At 37.3% G+C, this 26,026-nt stretch overlaps 1 protein-coding gene and 1 long non-coding RNA gene across 3 annotated transcripts in view; both read left to right on the forward strand.

The window, feature by feature from the left end:
- LOC135743922 (macrophage mannose receptor 1-like) overlaps positions 1-21,304 on the forward strand; it is an 83,159-nt gene extending 61,855 nt beyond the window's left edge. Inside the window, exons 23-31 of the mRNA XM_065261826.1 lie at positions 3,796-3,901; positions 4,887-5,119; positions 5,233-5,398; positions 6,113-6,265; positions 10,544-10,660; positions 10,740-10,901; positions 10,988-11,020; positions 19,673-19,705; positions 20,673-21,304. Of these exons, the coding sequence (XP_065117898.1) occupies positions 3,796-3,901; positions 4,887-5,119; positions 5,233-5,398; positions 6,113-6,265; positions 10,544-10,660; positions 10,740-10,901; positions 10,988-11,020; positions 19,673-19,705; positions 20,673-20,899 (1,230 nt within the window). The 3' untranslated portion in view covers positions 20,900-21,304. The remainder of the gene's footprint in view (positions 1-3,795; positions 3,902-4,886; positions 5,120-5,232; positions 5,399-6,112; positions 6,266-10,543; positions 10,661-10,739; positions 10,902-10,987; positions 11,021-19,672; positions 19,706-20,672) is intronic.
- LOC135743935 (uncharacterized) lies at positions 13,633-15,718 on the forward strand. Of its 2 annotated transcripts, none has more exons than XR_010530611.2 (3): positions 13,633-13,800; positions 14,868-15,014; positions 15,124-15,718. It is a non-coding gene; the product is annotated as an uncharacterized lncRNA (long non-coding RNA). The 2 variants fall into 2 exon arrangements; XR_012335806.1 differs by having other exon boundaries at positions 14,868-15,004.
- Positions 21,305-26,026: the final 4,722 nt, after the last annotated feature.

Consider the following 26,026-nt stretch of genomic DNA (forward strand, 5'->3'; position numbering starts at 1 on the left):
CATGGCTTTTATTGCTTTGTAGGATAAAATCCTTATTTGGTAGACCTTATAAATTATTTATTCATCATAAAGTTAAAGCAACACTATGTAGTTTTTCAACCTTTAAATAATGTCTCTTAAATTATTTCAGTGATAGAACAACTCTTAACTGGACAAATTGTACTGTTGCTGCAACCTGAGCAGCCTCCTAGCTGCTACAAGCACACTCTGAAAGTGGCAGTGGAGGGTAGAGCACACAGCCCCGCCCCTCCCCCTGCCTGTAGAAGAGTGTCTGATACCAGGCACTGTTGCGCTTTTAAACCACATGGGGGAGCCGTAAGTCAATTTTACATGGAAACTACATAGTGTTGCTTTAACATAGTAAATGTCTATGGTTTTTAGTTGAGACTGTTATTTAGGGCAAATCTTTTTAAACACATTTACATTCTCATTTCTGAGACGCTATAAGTGACTGATTGTGCTGACAGTGACGTCTTGTGACTTTAGTGTTGGGACAGATCTGTTGTTTCAACCGTTCATTCAAACGAATCCGTTCAAAGGAGTCAGTTCGCGAATCGGACGCGCTGTGTTCTAATCCAGGCTGAGCAGCGCAAAACTGTAAACAAAGTCTTACTGTAACAACACGAAAAACATTTCCTTTGTGGATATGATTTGGTCTTCCGACCTTTCGCCATCAGGTCAGTTTTGTTTTGAGTAATAAAAGCAGGGAGACAGAAAGCGTGCGGGCGCGGCTCTTCTCTCTCTGTCACGCAAACAAAACTCATCATCACTCATTAATCACATGAAATGAGCCTAATCTTTGCACGGACAGTGCACCGCGAGACATAAGCCCGTCGCGCTGTTGTACTGGCTGCTTAATTCGCGCGATCCGCCATCATTTAGTAAAGCTGTTTGTGAACAAGGCATGGCTGCACACACACGAGACGGAAGCGAGCTGCTTGCAGCAAGAGGCAGCGTCATGAGTTCTACAACAGCGCTTAGGTGCCCGCAGATGCGCCTGCCTATTAATCGGCCTAATTTTGCAGCAAAATCGGCCAAAGACGATTTTTTAAAATATGCCAAAAATCGGCCAATTAATAGGCCGGCCGATAAATCGGTCGACCTCTACTTGGTATCATCAGAGTATACAAAATAGAATCTTGCACAGTTAAAGCATCTGATCACGATTCTTGTTTATGCAGGAAAAACTGTTTTGTCATTCATACAGTTGGTGCTAAAATGTAGTTCATTATCATTTTGTCCAGTTTTGATCATTCATAAAACTTTACCAATTACGGTATATATAAATGTATGTACTTAACATGAGTCTATCATTTAAAACACTTCCATTTGTTACAATTTTGATATTGAAGTAAATCTTTAACAGTGTCTCCATCGGACACGAGCGATGCAACAAGGATTGACAAGACTCAAAGATTATTGATGCACTGTATCTCTTTAAGATTAAGAGACACCACTTCTACTTATAACAAAAACATTTATCAGCACAAAAACCAACAAAGATGGATGCACATCTTTACACATTCCCCGCCACCCTTTTTTTATGTCGCCAGCATTTTTTTTGTGATTTTCACAAAAGTTTCAAAAAATACCTTCCAGGAAAATGTTCTTCTAAAAATATATACACACACAAATATATTAAATGAAAAAACAGACCCTCAAAATGGGGAAAAAAAAACGTTTCATCCTATCTATATTTTCTACTCTGCTTATAAACTCTTTAAATATGGGTATTTTTCTTCAAAAAAAAAAAAAACGAAGAAATTATTGCATTTTTTTGCAGAAATGTTGCTAGAGATCAGATTCAGAATGCTTATCATAAACATCCATGTAGTGTAAAATTAATTAATAATTTTGTGCGTCAGTCATTTTATAAATTGGGTGGATAAACGCAGTATTACAGATTATCATAAAAACTCATCAGGAACACATTTTTATTTCAAATGTTTTCTCTTAATTGACGAGATAACTTGTCAATGGCAGGGAATGAGTTAAAGAAGGTGGCTATACCTGTACCATCATTTCCAAGTGAATTCCTGCAAGATGATTGTTGTTAAATTGGCTTATTCTGGACCTTCTGGACCTCGCACATGTTAAGATTTAGTTTTGAGAAAGCCGAGGTTGGGGATCTTGGGCATAAAAAAAGGCTGGTGACCACTGATCTAGACTAAATATGTTGTCCTTGTTCAACTCAGTGCATCCTTATAGTATCTTCATCAGAAGAGTCTTCTTCAAGATTTTGTCATTTTATAATAAACACTTTGGGTTTGTTCATTTCTAATGACAAATCTTTATAAGATATTATAAGAAAACTTTTCATTTTGATCTTAACTGTATACATGAATATTTAAATGTTGAATGTTAAAAACCTGGGCCTGGTTGCATAAAGCACCTTAAGTGCTAATTTTCCCTTAAGTTCACCCTTATGTTTCTCTTAAACTTAAGGGTGTTGCAGAAAAACCCTTAAGTTTTTTCTGTTGCGTCTCCATGGCAACAATAGTATTTTATAACAACAAACTGGGGTCGCTGTCAGTGGCGGCTCGTGACTCCTCATCCGAGGGGCGCGAATTCAAAATAAGTGTTCGGAGTATCATGTGTGTGGTTCCCTTTTCCAAAATATGTGTCCTGCGTGTTGAGAGATCCTGTGTGCATCACGTGTTTTGTCAAAATAAGTGCCTGCTGCACACGCATCAAAACCGTTTATGATAAAAGAGACGCTCATGTTCCAAAAGACACTCCCTTAACATTAAACTCTGATTACGCATGAGATTATGCGAGTATCTGGCAAACGCGAGCGTCTCTTTTATCATAAACCCTTTGACGCGTCTGCAGCAGACACTTATTTTGGCAGGACACGTGATGTACATACGATCTCTCAAAGAGCAGAACACATATTTTGAAATTACGTACCACACACATGACGGGCTACATACATGTTGTGATGAACTTCGCATCGTGCGCCCTCAGAAAAAGAAGTCACCAGCCGCCACTGGTTGCTGTCATGAAACACTTAACGATTACCCTTACCTAAGAGAACCGTTTAAGGGATTATATGCAAAAATCTTTAATTATTATCTTACAGTAGTAAAGGGGAATTTACCCCTTAAGTGTCATACTTAAGGGAAAAACTTAAGGTGCTTTATGCTGTTCCTAAAATGCAATTTTTGTGTCTTCTAGGAATTACTGAGAAGGAGATCTTTGTACCATTATTTTGCTATATCTTATATGTCCAATATATAAGAGATTATTAGACTTTAACCTGGATTTCAAAATTTACCACTTAACCTCTATAAACATTGTCCTTAGGCGAGGAGGGGCATATAACATGTAGATGTTTCGTTAACTCAAACTGGCATTGTGTCAGCAATTTACATAAAAACACTGTGGAATTTATTATGAATTTCACAAATGTGACCCTGGACCACAAAACCTCATAAGTTGCACAGGTATATTTGCAGCCATAGCCAAAAATAAATGTTATGAATCAAAATGATGGATTATTTTATGCCAAAAATCATTAGGATATTAAGTAATGCTCATGTTCCATGAAGATAATTTGTAAATTTCTTACTTTGAATATTTAACGAATTTATTTATCATTAGTAATATGTGTTGCCAAGGACTTTGGTGATTTTCTCAATATTTTGATTTTTTGCACCCTCAGATTTCGGTTTATTTATTTTAGCTGGTTTATACCAAACAAGTTTATTTGTTCAGCTGTAAAATGATGTAAAAATGACCCTGTATGGTTTTGTGGTCCCAGGTACCAAATAATCTGAACTCTTTTCCATGTAGAACTATGACTGTGTTGTGATGGTTAAACACCCAGAGAAGTCCACTGGTATGTGGAAAGTTGAAGACTGTAAAGATGAGAGAGGTTTCATCTGCAAGAGGAACACAGGTTAGATGAAGACAAGAGATATTTGTCTCTATCATACACCCAGCAAAATGCAGGACAGTGCACAACGCAAGTGTTTTTGCCAGTTTCAGCCTAACAAAGTTATAATTTTCACGTCCAGCTAAATTATAGAGCATTTGTCTTTTGGATACAAATGAGGTCAGATTCAACTCCACCGGTTTATTGTATATGATGACTTTGTACCTCTGGATATGGTGAGATGAGAACCATAGCAATATTTTTCACAACACTCATGGCTCTGTACCAATGATGAAACTGCTTTCCACATGTTTGTAAATTATTCACCTCCTGTTTGTTACAAATATAAAGTATTTTTACTCATGGAAACCTTTTTGAAAATTTAATAATATTTGTAAATTATTATTATAAAAACATTTGAGATTATAGTGATAATGCGTCATACTTTATCAGCAATTAAAACACTGCTTGTTCTACTTATTACGCCATTACTGAACAACTTTTAAAGAAAATCAAAGCTTTATAACATATAACGTTATAAACACAAATAACGTTTCAATAGATAAAAACATGCAATATTTTTAACATCAATTTTAAACTGGTGTTCTTCTTCCTATGTTTACAGTTTTTCGCATACAAACTCCGCCAGGTAAATCGGGACACCACCTTGGCATAAGCACAACTGTGGATGGGAAATTAGACTCTTATTGGCTTATTGCACATTACACCCAAAACATTTCTCATTACAAGAATAGGAAAAACCTTATTAGACTTTGCACCAGCCACATAGACCATTTTTCCCATTGTTAATCTAGCACAAGTGGATTCAGACACACCTTAAGTGCTCTTGTGCTATGCGCTTTGACCATGCAATCGCTTAGAACGTTAAAATATGGTCCTTTATACGTAAAATATTTTCCAACAATTAGTGAAGAAAAGACATGAGTTTATCGGTCACTTGTTGATCTCTTGCTGTAGATAATCTGTAAGTATTTTGTGTGTATTTTAGACTCTCAGCTGTCTGCTCCCGTGACCACAGCAGTACCACAGAAATACTTCAGTCTGGGCAATGATTCATATAAGGTCCAGCTGGAGAAGATGAGCTGGGATGAAGCGAGAAGACAGTGTAAAGCTGATGATGCTGATCTTGCGAGTGTACTGAACTCCATCAGTCAGGCGTACACCAGCCTACAAGTCGACAAACTCAAAGAACCTTTGTGGATCGGACTCAACAGTAACCTGGTAATAAATGCATCTCTCTTCACAATAAACACATTCATGTAATATCATATACTGTATACACACTGCAGAAATGATTTTACTAACATATGAGTGTGGTAATGTGGTTTCTTCAGACACTTGGACGCTATCGCTGGGTGGATAACTGGTTTCTGAGCTACAGTAAATGGGCAACAGGAGAACCCAAAAACAATTTAGCTTGTGTTTATATTGACACGGATGGAGACTGGAAAACTGCAGCGTGTAACAACACATATTATTCCCTCTGTAAACGATCAACAGGTATTTCATTCTACATATAATCATTTATATTTAGATAATGTTTAGTTGCTTTGCTTCCAGAAATATTTCCCCATTCATTTTTACCATTTGAGTAAAAAAAAAAAAATCCTTACAAGTTCAATACAATCTGGATTGTTCAAAGATGAACCTAGACACTAACTTTGCCTTTTTTGATCATTTGAAAGATTTTAAAATCAGAGATATTTTAACTCTTTCCCCGCCATTGATGAGTTATCCCGTCAATTAGGAGAAAACATTTGCTTGAAAAAGTGTTCTTGATAAGTTTTTATGGTTATTTGTAATACCACGATTACCCAATTTATAAAGACCTGAAGCAAAAATATTTTTTTATTTCATAATATAAATAGGATGAAAAAAATTCTCTTTTTTTGTCTGTTTGTTTTGTTTATTGTTTGTTTGGAAGCAGAGGGTTTGTTTTTTTATTTGATAGATTTGTATGTTTATATATATTTTTTGAAAAAAAAAAAATTCCTCGAAGGAATTTTGTGAAACTTTTCTGATAATCACAAAAATGCTGGCAGGCAGGCAACTTTTCTAAAAAACAAAAAAAATGGTGGCTGGGAATGAGTTCATGATATAAATTTCATGATATAGCAGGAAAACGTTTTCTCTTAATTGATCAGATAACTCGTCAATGGTGGGGAAAGAGCTAAGAGAGAGATTTGATATACTAACCCCTCACACGGTCCACAGTTTTTGCCCCTACAGATCCTCCTCAGCTGCCGGGTAACTGCCCCGAATCAGATCAGACGAAAAGTTGGATACCGTGTAGAGGACACTGCTATACATTCATAACCTCAACGAGAGACAGCTGGGCTAAAGCCACAGTAGAATGTATAAGAATGGGTAAGACGCTTCATCCTCCTCCCAATGAGATTATTAAAGGTGCTGAAGAATGTAAAATTGTATAGATGAATAATAATATTGTGAGCCTTAAACGCGATTGTTTCATCCTTCTTATGTAAATCTTGTGCATGCAAAAGACCGCTAAGTGTAGCACGCACTTATTTTTATATGACACATGATGCACATAAGTTCACATGACACACATTTTAAATTTGTGACTGCTGAGTTATGCTAGTTAATGCTATATGCTAGCGTTTTTAGAATTAAGCTACTATTGACGTTGCAGTTTCGTTTTGCAGGAATATAGGGGAGGGGGGTGAGTTGTGCCAGTTTTTACTCAAAGTGACTTTAAAGTGAGGCCATGACAGTAATGCCTTCAACTTAAGGATCTAAATATATTTCAGGATGTTGTGCATCCCTAAGAACAATAACTGAAATAAAATGCTTCAGAAATATAGCTTTTGGCAAAAAGTGGTCTTGTGGCACAACTTGCCCCTGGTGTGGGGTAAGTTGTGCCTTTAGGGAAAATAAGTTGTGCCAGTGATTTCTGAAGTTTCACAGAACATTTTAATGTTATGAACTGTAATGCTATATTAAAACAAATTCAATACACAAGACAAATTCAACACACAATTACTCATTTAAGGTTAATTTAGATATTGTCACTCTATTAAACTTTTGGAATAAGTCATATTTTTTTAGTTAAATAATATATTATATATTATAATAATATAATAATATATTAAGTTAAAATATTTTAACTTAAATACACAAAATATGATATTTCTGAATAATTTCAGGCAAAGTGGCTTTGGCAATAGATGCCTGTTGACATACACAGAACGCTGTCTTTCAATTATGTAATATATAAGAATTACTAATTTCTGTAACGACTGACCGGTCGTCTCCAATAGTCTGGATCGTTAACTTACTTCACGCTGTGAATTTAGTTCGAGTTTAGCACCTGGCCCCAACATAATGCTTTGATCAGAAGATCTGCTCTTCTTCTGTGTCCTCTCTGTCTGCCTTTTTGGTGACAATCTAATAAAAAATGCAATCTTTACAAATGCAAACTTCAAACAAAAGCCCAGAGAAAACGTGAGACCTAAAGACTTTAAGTGACCATTTGTTTGAGACAAACAGCTGGATAAACACAGTGGGTTGCTCAGACTATGTGCCTACAGCATGACACAGAAATGTGTCTGCGTCTAAAGATCACAACTAAAGATCACAATAAGCAGTTTAAATTGTATATATTATATATCATTGTATTGCATGTTTGTATCTGTAATGTACCTCTTTCTTGTAACACTATATGGAGGCGTCGTTCATCTTAGCATTTCTCATAATTCACATTTATGAGATTACTATTTGATGTGTGTTTCAAACCATACCTTGTTTACACTCTTAATAATCCCCTTCTCCTTTCCTGATCAATGATGTGCATCATCTTACCATAACTGATATCAAACTTGTTCAATATCAATCCAAATTATTATTGTAACAAAATCTTTAGCATAGTCCATCTATGCAAATGAGTCTGGTGAAACAAAGACAAAGTCTCCCTACTCTATCAACACCCTTTCAAGATTGGTAATCTGAACTTCAAGGGGTTGGTCTAAACTCAGGTTAAGAGGCCTGCACCCCAATTTATCATTGCTCACAGCTCACAGTTGGCCAACAGCTTTCAACGACACGCCGGTCACGGCGTGCAGCTGAGCTCCCAGCTCAGCTTCCGGTTGTGGGACCCCTATCCCTCTAGTTTCAGGCACCCTGGCACTTGGACTTAAACTTCAACTCCTACAGATACCTCCAAGGACTCCGTCACGTGACCACAAACTCAGGAACTCTCTTCCTCGCATACGCGCCCATACAGCTGGACGTACACACGCGCCTCACAAAAGCCAAAGTATCGCTTGTTCATTCGCTGTAAAAAATTATTGTCCCTTTTAATTAAGGTGATTCTCAGAGTTCTGATAGTTTGTGTAGAAGTTATAGTCTATAGTGATATTGCCCTTCTTTTACTCTCTCTCTCTCTCTCTCTCTCTCTCTCTCTCTCTCTCTTAATTTTCCATTCTTTCTCTATCATATATGTTTCTCGTTTGTTTGTTTATATGTGTAGTTAGTATCGTATGTTTTTGTAGTGTAACTTAGTTTAATAAACCGGTTTTGCATTTCACAATGTGTTCAATGGTCATGAAATAAATGTCACTTAATCTGCCTTTAAGATCTTAAAGCTACATGCTTAACAATACCTTATAGCAGTAAGAATGTTGTTTTCTAAAGGCCACGGAATTAACTTCTTAATGTACAATTATGAGTATTTGCTGGACAAATACATTTATTAATTGATATTATTATTCTGCTAAATCAGTTAAAATCTTTATAATTGGTATAATTAATTACAGTTAATTGTACTTATTCCCTTTGAGCTAAATCTGGGAATTTACCCAAATTCCCTTAACTCTTTCACCGCCAGCGTTTTAAAAAAAAGTTGCCAGCCAGCGCCAGCGTTTTTCATGATTTTCAACAAAGTTTAATGCCTTCCAGAAAATGTTCTTCTTTAAATAAATAAACATACAATATACCAAATGAAAGAACAGACCCTCTGCTTTCAAACAAAAAAAACCCGTTTCATCCTACCTTTAGTGGTTCTTTTGCAATCAGCTTTTGAATATGGGTAGGTTTTTGCAAAAACACCATATTTTGAGCAAAAAGCAAAAATAATTCCATATTTGTGACGGACTTTTCATAGAGATCTCATTCAGAGCGATCTTTAAAACAGACACGGACATGCAGCACCTTGCCATAGGGCAATACTTCCGGTTTTAAAAAGTTGCGGAAGGATAATAGCGGTATTGCGCAAAGACGGAAAATCTCGTCATTGGCGGGGAAGCGTTTTCTCTTAATTGACGAGATATCTCGTCAATGGCGGGGAAAGAGTTAAATTCCCGGAGTGTTTCGGAGGGAGGATTGTAGTGTTTTAAATAACGCCGTTCTCCTCCCCCCGCTGAATCGCTACATTTCTAAACATCCTATTGTGACTTGGCCACTTAAAAACTTAATAAAACTTCTCTTTAATAACAGTGCAAACTCAAAACTGAAATCAATGTTAAGTAATCAAAACAAATGGCAGGTTAGGCCTTATTTAAACACTGATGAGGCATGTCCATCTCCTCACTTCTCCAGATTATCCCCTGTGAGTATGTAGGTCTAGGTGGTCTGGATCTGGCCTACTATTTAACATCCCACTGGTCAATACTGCAGGGGAATATAAACTTATGCTGTCTTATGGCTGTTTCACCATTTTTTGGGGGTGTGGGTAGTTTCTGAGGACATCACCTCTGGTACAACTTAACCCAGGCCCTTTGGCACAAATCACTCAAGACCTACAAGTCTGAACAATTAGCATGATCCAGCAGTTAAGAGCTAACATTATAATAACTGTATAGACTCATTGTGTAGCCTGCTAAAGCACTAAAACATGTGTAAAATATTTTCAAACCTATCTATAATTGTTTAGACACTACAATAAAAAAACCTTAATCATAGAAATTTTACTTTGAAAGGAAAAAACAGTCTTTGGAGCTAAAATGTGCTCACCTCTCATGCTATGTATCTCTCTTTTTTTTTGAGGATAAGTAAAATTGATGGCTTTTCAAAATGATGTGGTCACACAACCAATTTCTTCTATGGTTTTGCATAAACAAGGGGTGGAACAACTTCCCCCCTGGCACAAATCACCACACTCTCCCCTACTAAAGAAACACAAATAACTTAAAACTCAAAAACGTTCATTTCCAATCTAATAGCAATTGTGTGTTTCTCAAAATCTGTAATCAGAACAGAGCTTAACATTATTATTCATGACCCTTCCAAATAAGGTAATTACCGCCCATTTAATTCTAAGAAAAATCCTAGGGTTTTAACTGTCTTTAGATCATTTTGCACATAATAAAGTCACAAACCTTCTGTGTAGATATCAGAGAACAATTAACAGATATTATAATGCATTCTTTGGCACCTTTAAAAATATCAGTTTTCCAAATATTCACAGCATTTACATACATTTAAATCTGACAAACACAGATGGAATTCACTCATTTTGAGACCAAACTTTACTCCTCACATCTGAATGTATAGTACAGTAAATGGACAAATGGTTTAATGTTACTGTTTTGTTGTTTCATCTTTGGCAGCTGTAACATTCAGAGCTTTAGTTTAACGGCTGAATGACTGTTTTTAAAAGCAGATACAGTGAGTTATCTGTCATTTCAGGTGCATCTTTAGTGAGTATTGAGGATCCAATAGAATCACAGTTTATCCGACAAAACCTGGAGATCCTGCATGATGAAGTCGAGTCAGTCTGGATTGGACTTCACCGCAGTCATAAGGGTCAGAACGAGCCTTCATCTAAACCAATACAACGCATTTAAAATCACAGAGATATTGAACTGATGTTTGTGTGTGACAGGTGATTGGATGTGGATTGATAATACGGTTGTGGATTACACAAACTGGAAACCGGAGATGCGGGGTGATGGTGAAAAATGTGTTGAAGTTCAGTCAAACACTGGGATGTGGAGCACCAGCAGCTGTGATGATCGCAGAGGTTATATCTGCAAGACTGCTAAAGGTCTGACAAATACACTTACAAATAATCTCCATTAATATCACATCACCTTACTGTATGTTAATATCTACATGTGTCTTTATTAACAGTTATACCACCAACAGAGAAGCCATCAGTCTCAGGTATGATGAACTACATCTGCAGGGTTTAATTTTAACACTCTGTGGTCGCCGCAAACTCTTTATTTTTCAATCACTCCGCAAAGAGACTTAGATAACTCTGCTGATTTTGGACATACATATATGATTTATACATCATTTAAAACGTTAAAGTGTTTTTTCTGTCCACTCCCAATAAAAAGAGAATGTTGTGCTTTTCGCAAAATTAAGAAAATAAACATGATGCGCGTTTTGTTCTCTCTCCCTCAGTGAAGTCCTTTCACAAACGCATCAGAAAAATTAAGTGTAACTTAATGAATACTTGTCATAGAAACAAAAGATAAATGTCTACATAATGCTTGGAATGTCTGCTTTTAAAGGGGTCATAGCGTTAAAATGAGACTTTTTTCATGTTTAAGTGCTATAATTGGGTCCCCAGTGCTTCTATCAACCTAGAAAATGTGATAAAGATCAACCCAGTAACTTAATTTGAGTAAGCCATTTTCTGCAAGCATGTGAAAAATTAGGTCGTTCAGATTTCGCCTGTTTTGTGAGGTAGGTAGCAAGGCGAATTACAATAATAACGCCCTCTTTATCTGCACTATCCAACCACAGCACTGCCATTTAGTTCAGAGAAAAAGAGGGCGAAAAGAAGGACTTGACAGCAAAATTGAGTTTCAATTACAACAAACCGCCATCATTGTGATCAGTGTTTGCATTTCATCCGCTCATTTGCATTTTAAATGAGACACCCAAAAATAGAACACTTTTGCTCAGGCCTACAAATTTGCGATTTTAACATGCTATAATAAACTATCTATATAGTATTTTGAGCTAAAACTAGGGTGGCCATACGTGCCATTCTTCCCGGACGCATCCCGTCCAGGATTTTGGTGCGTCTTCCGGAAGTCGTATTTGTTGACCGCATACGCCATTCAGTTAAAAACATAAGATATACAATCGTAGTTTAATTCTTACCTTAAAATGTAACTGTTGCTTTTCTGTATTAATAATAATAATCCTCTATGACGTATGCGGTCGACAAAGACGACTTCCGGAAGACAAACACAAAATCCTGGACGGGATGCGTCCGGGTAGAATGGCACGTATGGTCACCCTAGCTAAAACTTCACATACACACTCTGGGGACAGCAAAGATTTATTTTACATCTTAAAAATATCTCATAATATGACCCCTTTAAATTATGTAAGTGAGATTGAAAACAGATATTGTCATTCGGTGTAAACTGTACACCCCCGCACCATTGAAGTGAACAAGCAGAGACATCCATATGCATAACTCGTGCCTCCTGCAGTCAATGGATACACGCAACGGATCCGCTCTGAAGCCGGCAGCTCCGGTCTGGATCCGTTGCGGATCCGCCCCGGAGAAGATACACGCATTTCAATTAGTTTACCCACTCACACCTTGTATTTCTAAGAGACTGATAACTTTTCCTGCTATATACAATTAATGGATGAGGCGCAGGGAAGTTATCTGTTGAGTTTAGCTCTCTCGAGTTTTTCTCGCGCTCCTCTGATGTCAATCACTTGGATGCGCGGCGTGTTCACGCACAGAGTGAAAGTTAGAAGAGCAAGATCCGATAAATGCTGTAAATAACGCAGGTTTCTTGAATATTATGGAAGGTATTTTTTAACTTTTTTAAATTAATTAATTAAATTATAAAATTAAAATAAAATCGCAAAATATGTCAGAAATTTGAAAATGAAATGCTAAAATTAAAATTAAAACATTATATTAAATTATTTCATTTTTAACGTGATGAAGCCAAAATTCCGGCCAAATTGAAAAATTTAATTAAATTGATGATTTGACATTTCATTTTCAATATAATCTTGAGTCAAGACTGACAATATTAAAATGAAAAGGAAAGCTTGAAAAGGAATCTGTAAATACATTTTTTTAACCCTCTGGGGTCTAAGGGGTTTTTAGGGCCCTTGGGAAGTTTTGACATGCACTGACATTTGTGCTTTTTTCAGTTGCTTGAAAACATATTAATGGCAAAAGTCTCATAACACTGTGTTCATCACAAACTGGGCTACAATATCATATAATCAACATGTATGTACATGTTTGTATTTTTGAGAGAAAAATGTTTATGCGTGGTTTTTGAAAAAGCAAAATTTTTAAGTCACTGATATAACTCCACAAAACTCATTCTAAACATGTTTTCCCAAGACTTTCCAAACTGGATCTAGTAGTCTAGAGTTTTTTCTTCAAAATGATGTGAAAATCATATCCCAGATAGCAGTCAGTTCTGGCCCGATTCTGGCTTTTTTCCGCCAGTGTCGGCTGAAAGCCGGACAGATTTTTAGTGTATGCGCCAGAACTGGCCCAGATGAGGAAATAATATACCAGTAGTAAACACTATTTATAGCTGTTGGCCCGAGTGTAAGCATACTCAGCTGAAGTCCGGGTCTACTAAAGTAGTGTCTCAGTGTAATCGGGCCGATTCTGGCATTGTGTAGTCGGACCGACTACATTGCATTGTGCCTGGACCAATTATGGTTTGATATGATACTGCCAAGATGTGTATGATGTCAGAAATTCAGTATGTGGCCCGATGCCAGTGCAACTGACACATGCCAGTTGTAACGCTGTTCGGCAATTTAAAAATGTTTATGCTTCAGACGGACAGTATACAGTACACGGCCCGATTCCGTGATGTGGCAATCAGCCCTCTAGCTGTTGAACGGCAACATCACGACTGCTGTTATGATTTGAATCAAGCAGAGCACAAAGCTGAGCTCCCGTTCGACACAGACACCATCATCAATAACTGGTAAGTCACTGATTTAGTTTTTATATGTAAAAATGCATGATAACAATGAAAAGGAATTGTTTGCTACATATTCAAAACCGTGAATTTTCCTGCACATTTACCCAGCTATCACGTTAGCTTAAATATTGTTGTTAGTAAGCTGAATCCATTTAGAAAGATTTAAATAACCAGTCGTCGTCCTCATGCAGGTTAACAGGTTTTTAATAATCAAGCAGAGAATTCAGACACACGTTCATGTCTTCATAAAAAGGAGCAGTACACAGAACCTTATTTGAGCTAAAGTAGTTAAGAAGTTAAAGAGCACCCTGCTGAAAAATCCAGCATCAAACCAACATGGGAATTATGCTGGTCTTTGCTGGTGGTCACCAGCATAACAGCACCAAAACACAACATATGCTGTGGCTTGCTGGTATGACCAGCATGGGATGCTGGTGCTAATGCTGGTTTGGTGATGGTGCTGGTTTGAGGCTGTTTTAGCTGGTGTTCACTAGCAAACCAGCACCAAAACAACATATGCTGGTCTTGCTGGTATGCTGTTTTTTCAGCAGGGCACATATTTTCAGATTCACGAATTTACACACCATTTGATGTGTAAGTGTTAGAGACATGTGAACGATGTGCAAATGTACAAAACCCTACACTGTAAAAAATTATCTGTAATTATGCAGCTGGTTGCCAGTAACTTACTGTAGAAGTTAAAGACTGAAAATGTTTCATGTTCATTTAACTTGAACAAACTGTTGCCAGTAAATAACATAAATGTAAAATCTACAGTAAGTTACTGGCAGCTAGTTGCCAGTAATACCCAGTAATACTGTAATTTATACAGAATTTTTTTACAGTGTAAGTAAACAATGACGCCAGTTATCTTCTTCAAATTAAATCTCTGTTCTTGGACTTCAACAAACACACAACAGTTTACTTCTATGGATTGCACACAACTTTTCTTAAATTAGCACACAAAAAAATAGCATGCATCACCTCTTTGATATAAGCAATCAACTACTGTATGACCTGTGTCCTGTATGAAACTATGACCAACTATTAAGACTACAAATCTGTTTCAGGTTAACTGGTTGGGGCTTATTGGCGGGACAGATGTACGAGACTGCACATGGCATTGAAGAGGGCGACTGACAACTCCCTGGCTTAAAACCTCAACTGGATGGAAAATACTTTATTTGCCACCCTCCAACTCAGAGAGGTAGTGATTGGTAAAAATATCTGTTAATTATTTGTTAATAAAAATTAGACATTTCTTTTTAATATGCTCATTAAATGTTAAAGATTTCACAATGACAATATGGATTATTTATTTTAAAGATGCAGTTCGGAGAAGGTCCCTTACAGTTGTGGAGGGGACAATGAAGAGGTGGCTCGATCGAGAGGGTGGGTGCAAGAGACAACTTTAGCAAAAGAAAAGCAGTTAGTGTTAGCGCCTGTGTTTGTGTCTGCAAAGGAGAATGTTTTGTTCTGTAAAAAGAGTGGTGGTGTTTTGGTTAAATGTGTTTAACTTGTTTTAATTACTTGGTTTGTGTGTGAGAGGTGTGTGTGCGGGTGGGTTGGTATATGTGGTTTATGGGGAATAGTGTATAATGACATGTTTAATATGCTATAAACATGCTTTACAGGGACACAATACTAAGTGATACTTTTTCATAGATTAAAGACTTCCAACAGATTTTTGTTATGGTTGGGCTTAGGGACTGGGGTAAGTTAAGGCAATAGAATATACAGTTTGTACAGTATAAAATGCATTGTGTCTATGAAATTGTCCCGGTAAACCACATATGCCAACTTGTGTGTGTGGTGTGTGTGTGTGAGAGAGAATTTATTTCTTTAAATGTTTATTAATTTGTTTTACATGTTGTCTCGCTGTAATTGCTTAAGGGGATAGTTCCCCCCCTAAAATTGCAATTTTATCATAAATCACTTCCCCTCTGTCGTTCTAAACCAACAAGTGCTTAGATTGTCTTTAGAACACGTTTTTAGATATTTTTGATGAAAACTGGGAGGCTTCTGTCCATCCCATTGATTTCAGTTAGTTTTACAATCCGTTTCACAGAAAAGAATGAAAGACATTGCCAAATAGTTCAGTGTTCCATCAGTATTTAATTTTTTTTTTCAACAGTTTGTTCTTCTCCTTGGTCGTTCAAAGCCTGTTAACGACCAGACTACGGCGCATCATGCTGACGTCACCTGCTGCTGACGTCACCTGCTGACGTAGTTGCCAGCGTACAGACAGAATAGGCTGCCAAGTAATTTGTACATTTATTTGGGCTGTTTAAGTGTTGTTACAATGTTTGCATTATGCTTTAAAAAACATTGTTAACCACATCAGCAAGTGACGTGAGCTGCAGGTGATGTCAGCAGCATCGCCATAGTCTGGTCTTGAATACACTTTCAACAACTAAGGAGGAGAACAAATTGTTGAAATCGTTCATTTTATTTTCTTTTTGCACAAAGTGTTCTTGTCACTTCATAATATTATTATTAAACTACCAATGGAACATGGACCTTTTTGGCGATGTCTTTCATTCTTTTCTGGGAAACGGATTGTGAGACTAACTTAAGTCAATGGGACAGACAAAAGCCTCCTGGTTTTCATAAAAAATTTCAAAAAATGTATTCTGAAGACAATCGGAGCACTTGGTTGTTTAGAACGACACAGGGGTAAGTGGTTTATGAGAAAATTATAATTTTAAGGGTGAACTATCCCTTTAAATTGTTTATAAAGTGGATTATGTGCTTGTAAAATGTGTTGTGTAAGAGATATATGTCTGTTTGTATTTGTTGGGTTTTTGTAAAGTGTACTGAATTTGTTAAGAATTTATATGTTCAAAATTACAATGTATTTGGTTAATTGTTGGTACATGTTAAAACATGTTCATATTTGTGTATTTGTTAACTGTTAATTCACATTAATGTGATGTGTGTATTTTTTTAATAAAAGGCTCTTAATCTTCTTAAATGGGTGTATTTTTCTTGAAAAATAAAAAATATACAATATTTACCAGTTTCTGGGCCACATCTGGCCCAGGGACCATGCAGATGTTGTCGGCCATATAAAACAAAGGGTCTGGGCCAGACCTGGGCCAAATAAGCAATTTAAGTCACTTTACAGTGTGCTAGCCAGACCTGGGCCAAATAAGCTATTTAAGTCACTTTACAGTGTGCTAGCCAGACCTGGGCCAAATAAACAATTTAGGTCACTTTACAGTGTGCTGGCCAAATCTGGGCCAAGTCAGTATGTAAGATCTATTTTACTGGGTGTGGGCCACAACTGGCCCAGATTTAATAGTTTGATCCAATTTTTGTGTGTGGACCAGTTCTGGGCCGGGGACCCAGCCAGAACTGGGCCAGAACTCAAGCAAATATGTGGCCCAGTGGTGGGCCAGGCAGATTTTGCTATCTGGGATGGCCTACTCAATCACATAAAGCAAGATATTGATTTACAATTTCTAAGACACTTTTGCTTGGGAAAGGCTGTATGCATGTGGGCGGGAAAGCTCCTGAATAATCAGTGATTGACAGCTGAGAGACAAAAGAGTTGAATAATGAGCCACTAATGAGCCTTGTGTGGATGTTCAACAGGAATAACTTTCTCTGTAGTAAAACCATGATAAGGTTTACTTTTCAATATAATGTAAATACACACACACACACACACACACACACACACATTATATATATTTATATATATTTATATTGAAATATTTTCTATTAATTTCACAAGTATAAGTTACCTTTTAAAAACCATAGTAGCTTAATCATGGTAAAGATACTGTTTGGCCATCTTAACATGAACACACTTCAACCCAGGGTTAGTGTTTGGTTGGCCAGCGAGAGGTTTACTTTTGTGCAGTAAAAAGCTCAAAAGAACAACTGCCTATCGTTGTCTGGACTCTTATTTGTGTATTTGTAATCATTATAGTAGAAACACAACAAGGGACACGCGTGGTAAACGTATCAATGTTTGTTTACAACCGCCGCCATTACCTCACGTGTTGATCATGAAAGCAGTGAATGTGTGCACACGCGAGTGATCCTGTGTTTAATAAACTTGCTGTGCGGAGATATGCGCTTAGACGCAACTAAATAAGGATTGTACTGTTTGGAATCGCGCATTATATAAGAATACCAAAAAGCGCGTCGAGTTTCCTGACTCGCGTGTTTGTGTATGTGTGTTCCAATCGCGTGAACTGTTTGACGGAAGAACAAAGAAAACACTCGCGTCTGGAGATACTGACACACATACGCAAGGAAATAAGGATTTATGTCATGTTTGGTGCAATCGGATGGAACAACAAGGAATGAAGAGACTGGATTGTGGATTGCATATCCATTGACTGCAGGAGGCACGAGTCATGCATATGGATGTTTCTGCTCATTCACTTCAATGGCGCGGGGGTGTGGCGATCCGATCTCATTACAGATAATGAGGTAACTGGCGAAATACGGTACTTCTCCTCCTTCTCATACAGTTTACACCGAATGACAATATCTGTTTTCAATTTCACTTATATCATTTAAAAGGAGACATTCCAAGCATTATGTAGACATTTATCTTTTGTTTCTACGACAAGTATTCGTTAAGTTACAGTTTATTTTTCTGACGCGTTTCTGAAAGGACTTCACTGAGGGAGAGAGAACAGAACGTGCATCATGTTTATTTTCTTAATTTTGCGAAAAGCACAACATTCTGTTTTTATTGGGAGTGGACAGAAAAATACTAGACACTTTAACGTTTGAAATGATGTATAAATCATATCTGTATGTCAAAAATCAGCAGAGTAATTTAAGTCTCTTTGCGGAGTGATTGAAAAATAAAGAGTTTGCGGCGCCCGCGCCACCGTCGACCCCAGAGTGTTAAAGGCTTTTTATTCTGACAGATTGTATTTTCTGTTTATTGCCCGATAATAGCTTTGTTTACTTTGGATTTGTACTTTTATTATACCAATGATCCAAATAAGAAGTTTGCCTTTCTTTAATGATTTGGTTTATTTTGGTTTGTTTGCGTTCAGTAGTGCTGGTCTGGAGTTTCAGAGCCAGTTGACAGATGGGAGTGTTTTTTGGTCTTTTCTAAAAGCTACTCGTATCTTCTTATTCAGTGTGTTTGTCCCTACTCATGTAGGCATCATCAATGGCCTGGCAAAGCTGTTTCAGGTTTTGCAGTAAACCATGGCTTATCATTGTCAGTGAGCTCATCCAGATCAGTGGGTGCAGCTTCAAAAACACTTGAATCAGTGAAATTAAATTGTATATGATCGCCAACTAGAATGTCCAGTAAATACCGGAATGCTCAAAAGTCCTCAAAAAATAGTTTGGTGTGGTGTGGTCACTGCACTGCTATGAGAGAGAGAGAAAAAACATTGTCAGCACAATTGAGTTTCAATTTCATCAATCCACCATTATGGTGATCAGTGTTTGCATTTCATTAGCTGATTTGCATTTAAATGTCACGCCCAAAAATGGCACTTTTGCTTACTCCTACAGAGTGATAATTTTAACATGCTATTTTAAATAATCTGTGGGGTATTTTGAGGCAAAACTTCACATACGCACTCTAGGGACATTAAAGACTTATTTTACATCTTTTAAAAGTCTTATAATATGACCCTATTTGAACACAAATATGGGGTGGTTTCCTGGACAGGGATAATACTATATCAAGACTGAAATAAATGTAAGAGCTGTCCAAACTAAAAACAACTTGAAGTATAATGTTTACTTCTTAAAGGGGGTGCCTTATGGTATTCTGGATACCCCCATGAATTCAAGCACTAGTGTTTATTATCTTTGGTCAGTTTGTTTAGTTATAAATCAAATGATACTTGAACACTACATTTATTTGTACTTTTTTATTTTTCAGTTACACCTACAACAGCAAACTTATCAGTCTCAGGTATGATGAACTCAATCTCTGTCACATATAGTAAATGTACTAAAATGTTTTTTTCTTTTGTGATTCATGTACACATGACAATGTTGTAAAAAATTATGCGTACACACAGATTTATAATAACAACTACAAATGCTTTTTTTAAAATGTTGTCGTGTAAATGTGGCCCTAGATTTTACTGTGGTATGACCTAGGTAAAGTGTTGAGAGTTCATGAGATAACAGCGCTAAAATGTTTATTTCTTTTAATTTTGATGATTATAACTGACAACTAAGGAAAATGCAATATCAGAAAATTAGAATATTGTGAAAGGTTTCAATATTAAAAATACCTGGTGCCACACTGTAATTAGCTTATTACCTCAAAACACCTGCAAAGGCCTTTAAATGGTCTCTCAGTCTAGTTCTGTAGGCTACACAATCATGGGGAGACTGCTGACTTGATCGTTGACACTTTGCACAAGGAGGGCAAGACACAAAAGGTCATTGCAATAGAGACTGGCTGTTGACAGAGCTCTGTGTCCAAGCACATTAATAAAGAGGCGAAGGGGAGGAAAAGATGTGGTAGAAAAAATTTGTACAAGCAATAGTGATAACCGCATTGTGGGGAGGATTGTGAAACAAAACCCATTCAAAAATATGAGGGAGATTCACAAGATTTCTAAAAATCCTTTCTTTGTATTAGTCTTAAGAAACAATCAAATTTTCTGAGATACTGAATTTGGAACTTTCCTTAGTTGTCAGTTATAATCATCAAAACTAAAATAAATAAACATTTGAAATATATCATTCTGTGTGTAATGAATGAATATAATATTCAAGTTTCACTTTTTTAATGGAATAAGTGAAATAAATCAACTTTCTGATTATATTCTAATCATATGACCAGCACATGTATATAGTTAAACAGAGTTAATTTATTAGTTTGATATCTGTTTTAATCTGTAATATGTGTTTAATGTGTATTGCAGATCTTCAGGTATATGAGAAGTCTCATGTATCGGCTGGCATCGCTGTAGGGGTCGTGTTGGTCATAATCGCTGTCGCAGGTCTTGCCTGGTTTCTGTTCTTTAAGAGAAATCCCAGGACTCTGATTGGTTCTTTTGACAGCAGAGTCTATAATAACCTTTCAGAGCCTCTAACAGTTTTTGATAGTAAAGAACCTGCTGCCAACACTGAACAGAATCAAGATGAATAACACATAAACACACACACACAGCCTTTAGTTTGAATGAAATGCTTAACTTCCACAATAATTATGTTCAGGGGTCTCATGCACCAAAATGTTTTACAGGGGGAACAGCTTAAAATATTTAAACTGTAAAGTTTGTCATTTGTTGTGACTTGTAAAAATCAATACCCTTGAGTGTCAATGATGTCACACTTAGCTGATAAACGAATGAGTGATGTTTGTACATGCAGATGTAAATGGAATTTTGCCTGATTGACAAAGTCACATAAAGCAGTCATACAACTTCAGAAGATTATAGGGGATTTTCATTTTCTAACTTTCACTGAAGAACAACCAGATGTGGCTGTATAGGACTGCATAATTATTAATTGCAACTAATCAATTGCAGAATAAAAGTTTTTGTATACATCATATATGTTTGTTTACTGTGTATTAATTGTGTATATTGAATTAAATTGTATTTATATAGCATGATGATTGGGGAAACAAAGGCAAAGTCCTGGTTGACATTGAAAAGATTCAGGCAGTTGGTTACAGCATTATAAAACTAGCTTGCATTAACGAGATCACTGAAAACACTGAGTTACTGTTTATATTCTATGCCAAAATCTTCAAGTTTTTCGCAAGAAGATCAGTTTGTTAACATTTAAACACAAAAGGCAATATCTGCTGTTTCTGTCTCACCTGCGATCGCGTGCTATCAACAACACCCTGGTGATGATGGCATAGAATGATGATGGCACAATAAGCGACTTGTCATATTAGATGTGTTGCTTTGAGCATACGGTACTCGCAAATTTTACAGTTTTGTCCACATTTTCTTGAGCATCGCTGCTGCAGTAGACTTAAATAAAGCTGGCGGTGCCTCTCTTTTTTCCTTCGCTTGCCGCACTAAACTGTCCGTGCCCCACACACACATGTTAGGAGGAACTGTGAGGTTGGCAACTGATTTGTATACTTTGAGTTGATTGGACAGGTACTCTCACCTAAACACAAGCAGAGCTTATTTAGAACCATACATTTTTTACAAATTTAAATTAAAAATGCGTGGTCGAATCAAACATGGTGCACCTTGGTGCACGTGCGTCCCGAACCAAAGGAGGATAACAGGACGATTTGATTCTTTACCAAGAACCGTTACACCCCTACTAGAAAGAGAGTTTAGTAAACTCAGGAACGGCCATCTTGGACATGACAGAAAGTTCAGGAAACTCAGGAGCTCCCATAGCAGAGAGACTAGGAAACTCAGGAACTGCCATCTTGGCTAAGGCAGAGAGACTATGGAGCTGATCTACAGGCACAGGAAACCCCGGGGCAACCATCTCGGCTTTGACAGGATTCTCAGAAAACATGGATACAGGCCTTATGGTCAGGTAAGGGAATTTAGGGGGTTTTGGGTTTTTCAGACCATTCAAATGTGTTGCCATTGTCCTTCTCGGTGGTGTGAGGGATCATACCCCTTTTGTGTCCCTCCATAGACTGTCAATATTTTCTTATCAGAGTGCAACATTTTATCAAGCTTTTCTGGTCTGCTTAATTAAATAAACATTTTTACAGTTGGGTTAAAAGAAGTGTGATGATAGTAGCATTTTTAAGATTTTTAAAATAATTCCAAAAAAGCTTGGATTTTTAAATAAGAGAAGAAGAGAAAATAATTACACTTTAGAGATTACACGTATTCACTTCACACATACATCATTCGTGTTTCAAGGGGTTTAGAATTAGAATTTTTTACTGTTATTGGGATGAATTCATTATTTGTTTTGAAGCCATTATCTGTGTTCTTACAGATAACATATCTGGCTTTGGGCACATGTCTAGCAGACAGCCTATTTATCCCCCTGACAGCCTTTTCATCCTAATTTCGTCCAGGGAGTGCCATAACCTGACCCTGATTGCCTATCTGCACCATAGTCTTCCTCAGTCCCGCTGAGCATGTAAGTTGTCCACAGATCGCCTTCCCATCCCCCATTGATTCATTAACACCAAAATAGGCAGTAGACGGGATGATCAAGAATCTACACTGCCAGAGGTTGCAGGACCTTGAAATTCAGCATGCTCGACCTCCAAAGGCCCCCGGACAGGAGCCCTGAGTCCTGTGGCTCTGCAGACTTCCCCCGTAGGGCCCGAGGCTCGAATTGGGCATGCACGCCTTGGCCCAAGCTGGGGTGGCTTTCAGAGTTCCATGTCCCCTTGGCCCTGTTAAGTGCTTAATTGCCCCTATAAAACACAACCTGCCTCTATATTTATGTGTCAGGTGGGATGCTCTACATTCTGGGGGTCAAAAGTAGCGGTGGGGCACGCTTGACCTCCAAGGGCCTTTAAATCCCACATGTATTTCTTGTCAGAGGCCCCTGATGCCATGTCCAAAGTTCCGTGGCCCCTGGACTTTGTTAAGCACTCGATTGGCCCCAAAAACACAAACACCCTATATTTTAGTTGGTAACTGGACGCATCATTACTCTGGGGTTAAAGGTCCTGGGGGGCTGAAATTTGGTACAGTGACAGCCCAGGGCCCCCCGAAAGGATTATGTTAGACATGGTTTTCTGTGCAAGTACACTAAAAAAGTTATGCAGTTATGAATTATCAGCCATGTCAAATTGTAATGATACGAAATGCGCAGAAGCAAATGCAGGTGAAAATGTAACAATGTTTATTGATATAAACAAAGAGAGAGAAACAGAGTCAAATGCAGAGGCAGATATGTCCAGTAATGGTGGCAATGGTGGCGAAGACTACGGTGGTGAGTTGGTGAGTGCGGCGTTGGTGGAGTGGTGAGCAGTGGTGAAGATCCGAACTGTACACAGGAACATCCACACGGAAACGACGACGACAATAAACAATCAAACTGAAAACACGTAATCCAAACAGCACACCACAGAGAACCACACGACACAGGGGCCGAACATAGAGTAATCATCTGGCAGAGAACAGAGAGTGAAGTGAGTATTTATGGAGTGGCAGTAATGATGATCAGCTGGAGCGAGACAATCAACACACAGGTGAGCGGCATCAGTCTAATAGGCACATGGCAGAGCAAACACACACACACACACACACATGACACGGAGGAAACAATGGATTTCCTACCGTGACACAAATATATAACATTTTATGGGCTGTCCACACGGAGACGCGTATCACTGCATACGTATAAATTTGTTATCGTATTGGCGTTTCATCCACACGGATCCGGCGTTTTGGGAGACTGAATCCGCTATTTTTTGAAACCGGGTCCTAAAGTGGATAAATCTGAAACCGACACACTTGCGGTTTCGTCTGTACAGCCAATCCGTATATACGAAAACGTCATCACGTCACGTGTCGGAAGCGTCACACGTAACAGCAACAACAATAACGCCAGACTACATGATTGTGTTCGTGCTACAGAAGCTACTAAAGCCTACTAGCTTTATTACAGCAAAATCTATTGCTTCTATGCAATTGTGGTGACCAACAAGCGATAATGGACAACACCATACGTTGGTTATGTGCATGCTCAAAGTCTTCTTCTCCGTGTATAGTGTATATCTGTGGCAGAATTACAGCACCCCATACTGGTCCGGCATATATACTACACCGCTTTCAGTCGGTTTCAGTGGTTTCGTGTTTACCGATTATTTTTTAGAGCAAGGGAAAAAAATGATCGGATAGGGAATGCACCGGCTACGTGTGGACATAGCATTAGATGTACAATTGACTGCCTACAATTGCAGCAGCCACAAGGACAGTTAAAAGTGCAGGCAGTGACAGTCAGTCACGTGAAGGAGTCAGATTGGTCGAGGGCGAGGCACTGTGTTAAAAAATACTTCTATACGTATTATATAAAATTTACTTAAATTAATAAAAATATGATTGTTAATAAATAAAATAAATACAACTATTATTGGATGATCAAACTATTATTGTTTGAAGTATAAAATAACCAGTGTTGGGAGTAACGCATTACAAAATATAATATATTACAGTAATATATTAGTTTTTGCTGTATTGCAGTAATATAATGCATTACTAATAAAATTTTGGTAGCACTTTATTTTACAGTACGTGTACTTACAGTGTACATATATAGTAAATAAGTTGTACTTACCGACAAATGTGTGGTACTTACTTTTAGGTATCTACATGGTAAGTAATTGGTATCATTACTGTACTTACCAGTAGTACATACTTGGTAGTTAAAATGTAACTCTAGATAAGTACTGGGTAATAACATATACACACGTATAGTGTAGGTATACTGTAACTAACTAGAAACACTACTGTACTTACAAATGAATGTACAATATAAGTATTTAGTATTTACATGCAAGTTAGGGTAAATGACAGGTATTTAAAGTGTACATATATGATAACTAATATCAAACACTACTGTACTTACAAATTGTATATACATGATAAGTGTATGGTACCTGTAGGTCATAAATAAATGACCGGCACATATGGTGTATGTATACTGTAACTAACAAGAAACACTACTGTACTTACAAATAGTATATACATGATAAGTGTGTTGTACCTGTAGGCCAGTGTAAGTTAATGAAAGGCATATATGGTGTATGTATGTATACTGTAACTAACTAGAAACCTACTGTACAATGGTTGATGCTATATCTTAGGTGGTAGGTCCTATATAATAACTGTGTAAAAAGCAACACTTTATTTTACAGTCCTGTTTCCATGTAGTTACCATGGACGTACTAGTAAATGTACCCAGTAGTTAATACGTATTATAGTCAATGGTTGGATTTGCTTCACTTCACAGTGACATGTATATGATGCTATATCTTAGGTGGTAGGTCCTATATAATAACTGTGTAAAAAGCAACACTTTATTTTACAGTCCTGTTTCCATGTAGTTACCATGGATGTACTAGTGAATGTACCCAGTAGTTAATACGTATTATAGTCAATGGTTGGATTTGCTTCACTTCACAGTGACATGTATATGATGCTATATCTTAGGCTATGTTTACATTAATGCGTTTATCCTTTAAAACGCGTTACTTTTGCTACGTTTACGCCTTTCATCTACACTACATCACCGTTTTCGACCCTCATAAACGGATTCGTTCGCAAACGCTGAAGACCCCGTTTTAGTTTGAGAACTCAGACGTTGCTCTGAGTGTAAA

Source organism: Paramisgurnus dabryanus, chromosome 2 (assembly GCF_030506205.2).
Source record: "Paramisgurnus dabryanus chromosome 2, PD_genome_1.1, whole genome shotgun sequence".
Lineage (NCBI taxonomy): Eukaryota > Metazoa > Chordata > Actinopteri > Cypriniformes > Cobitidae > Paramisgurnus > Paramisgurnus dabryanus.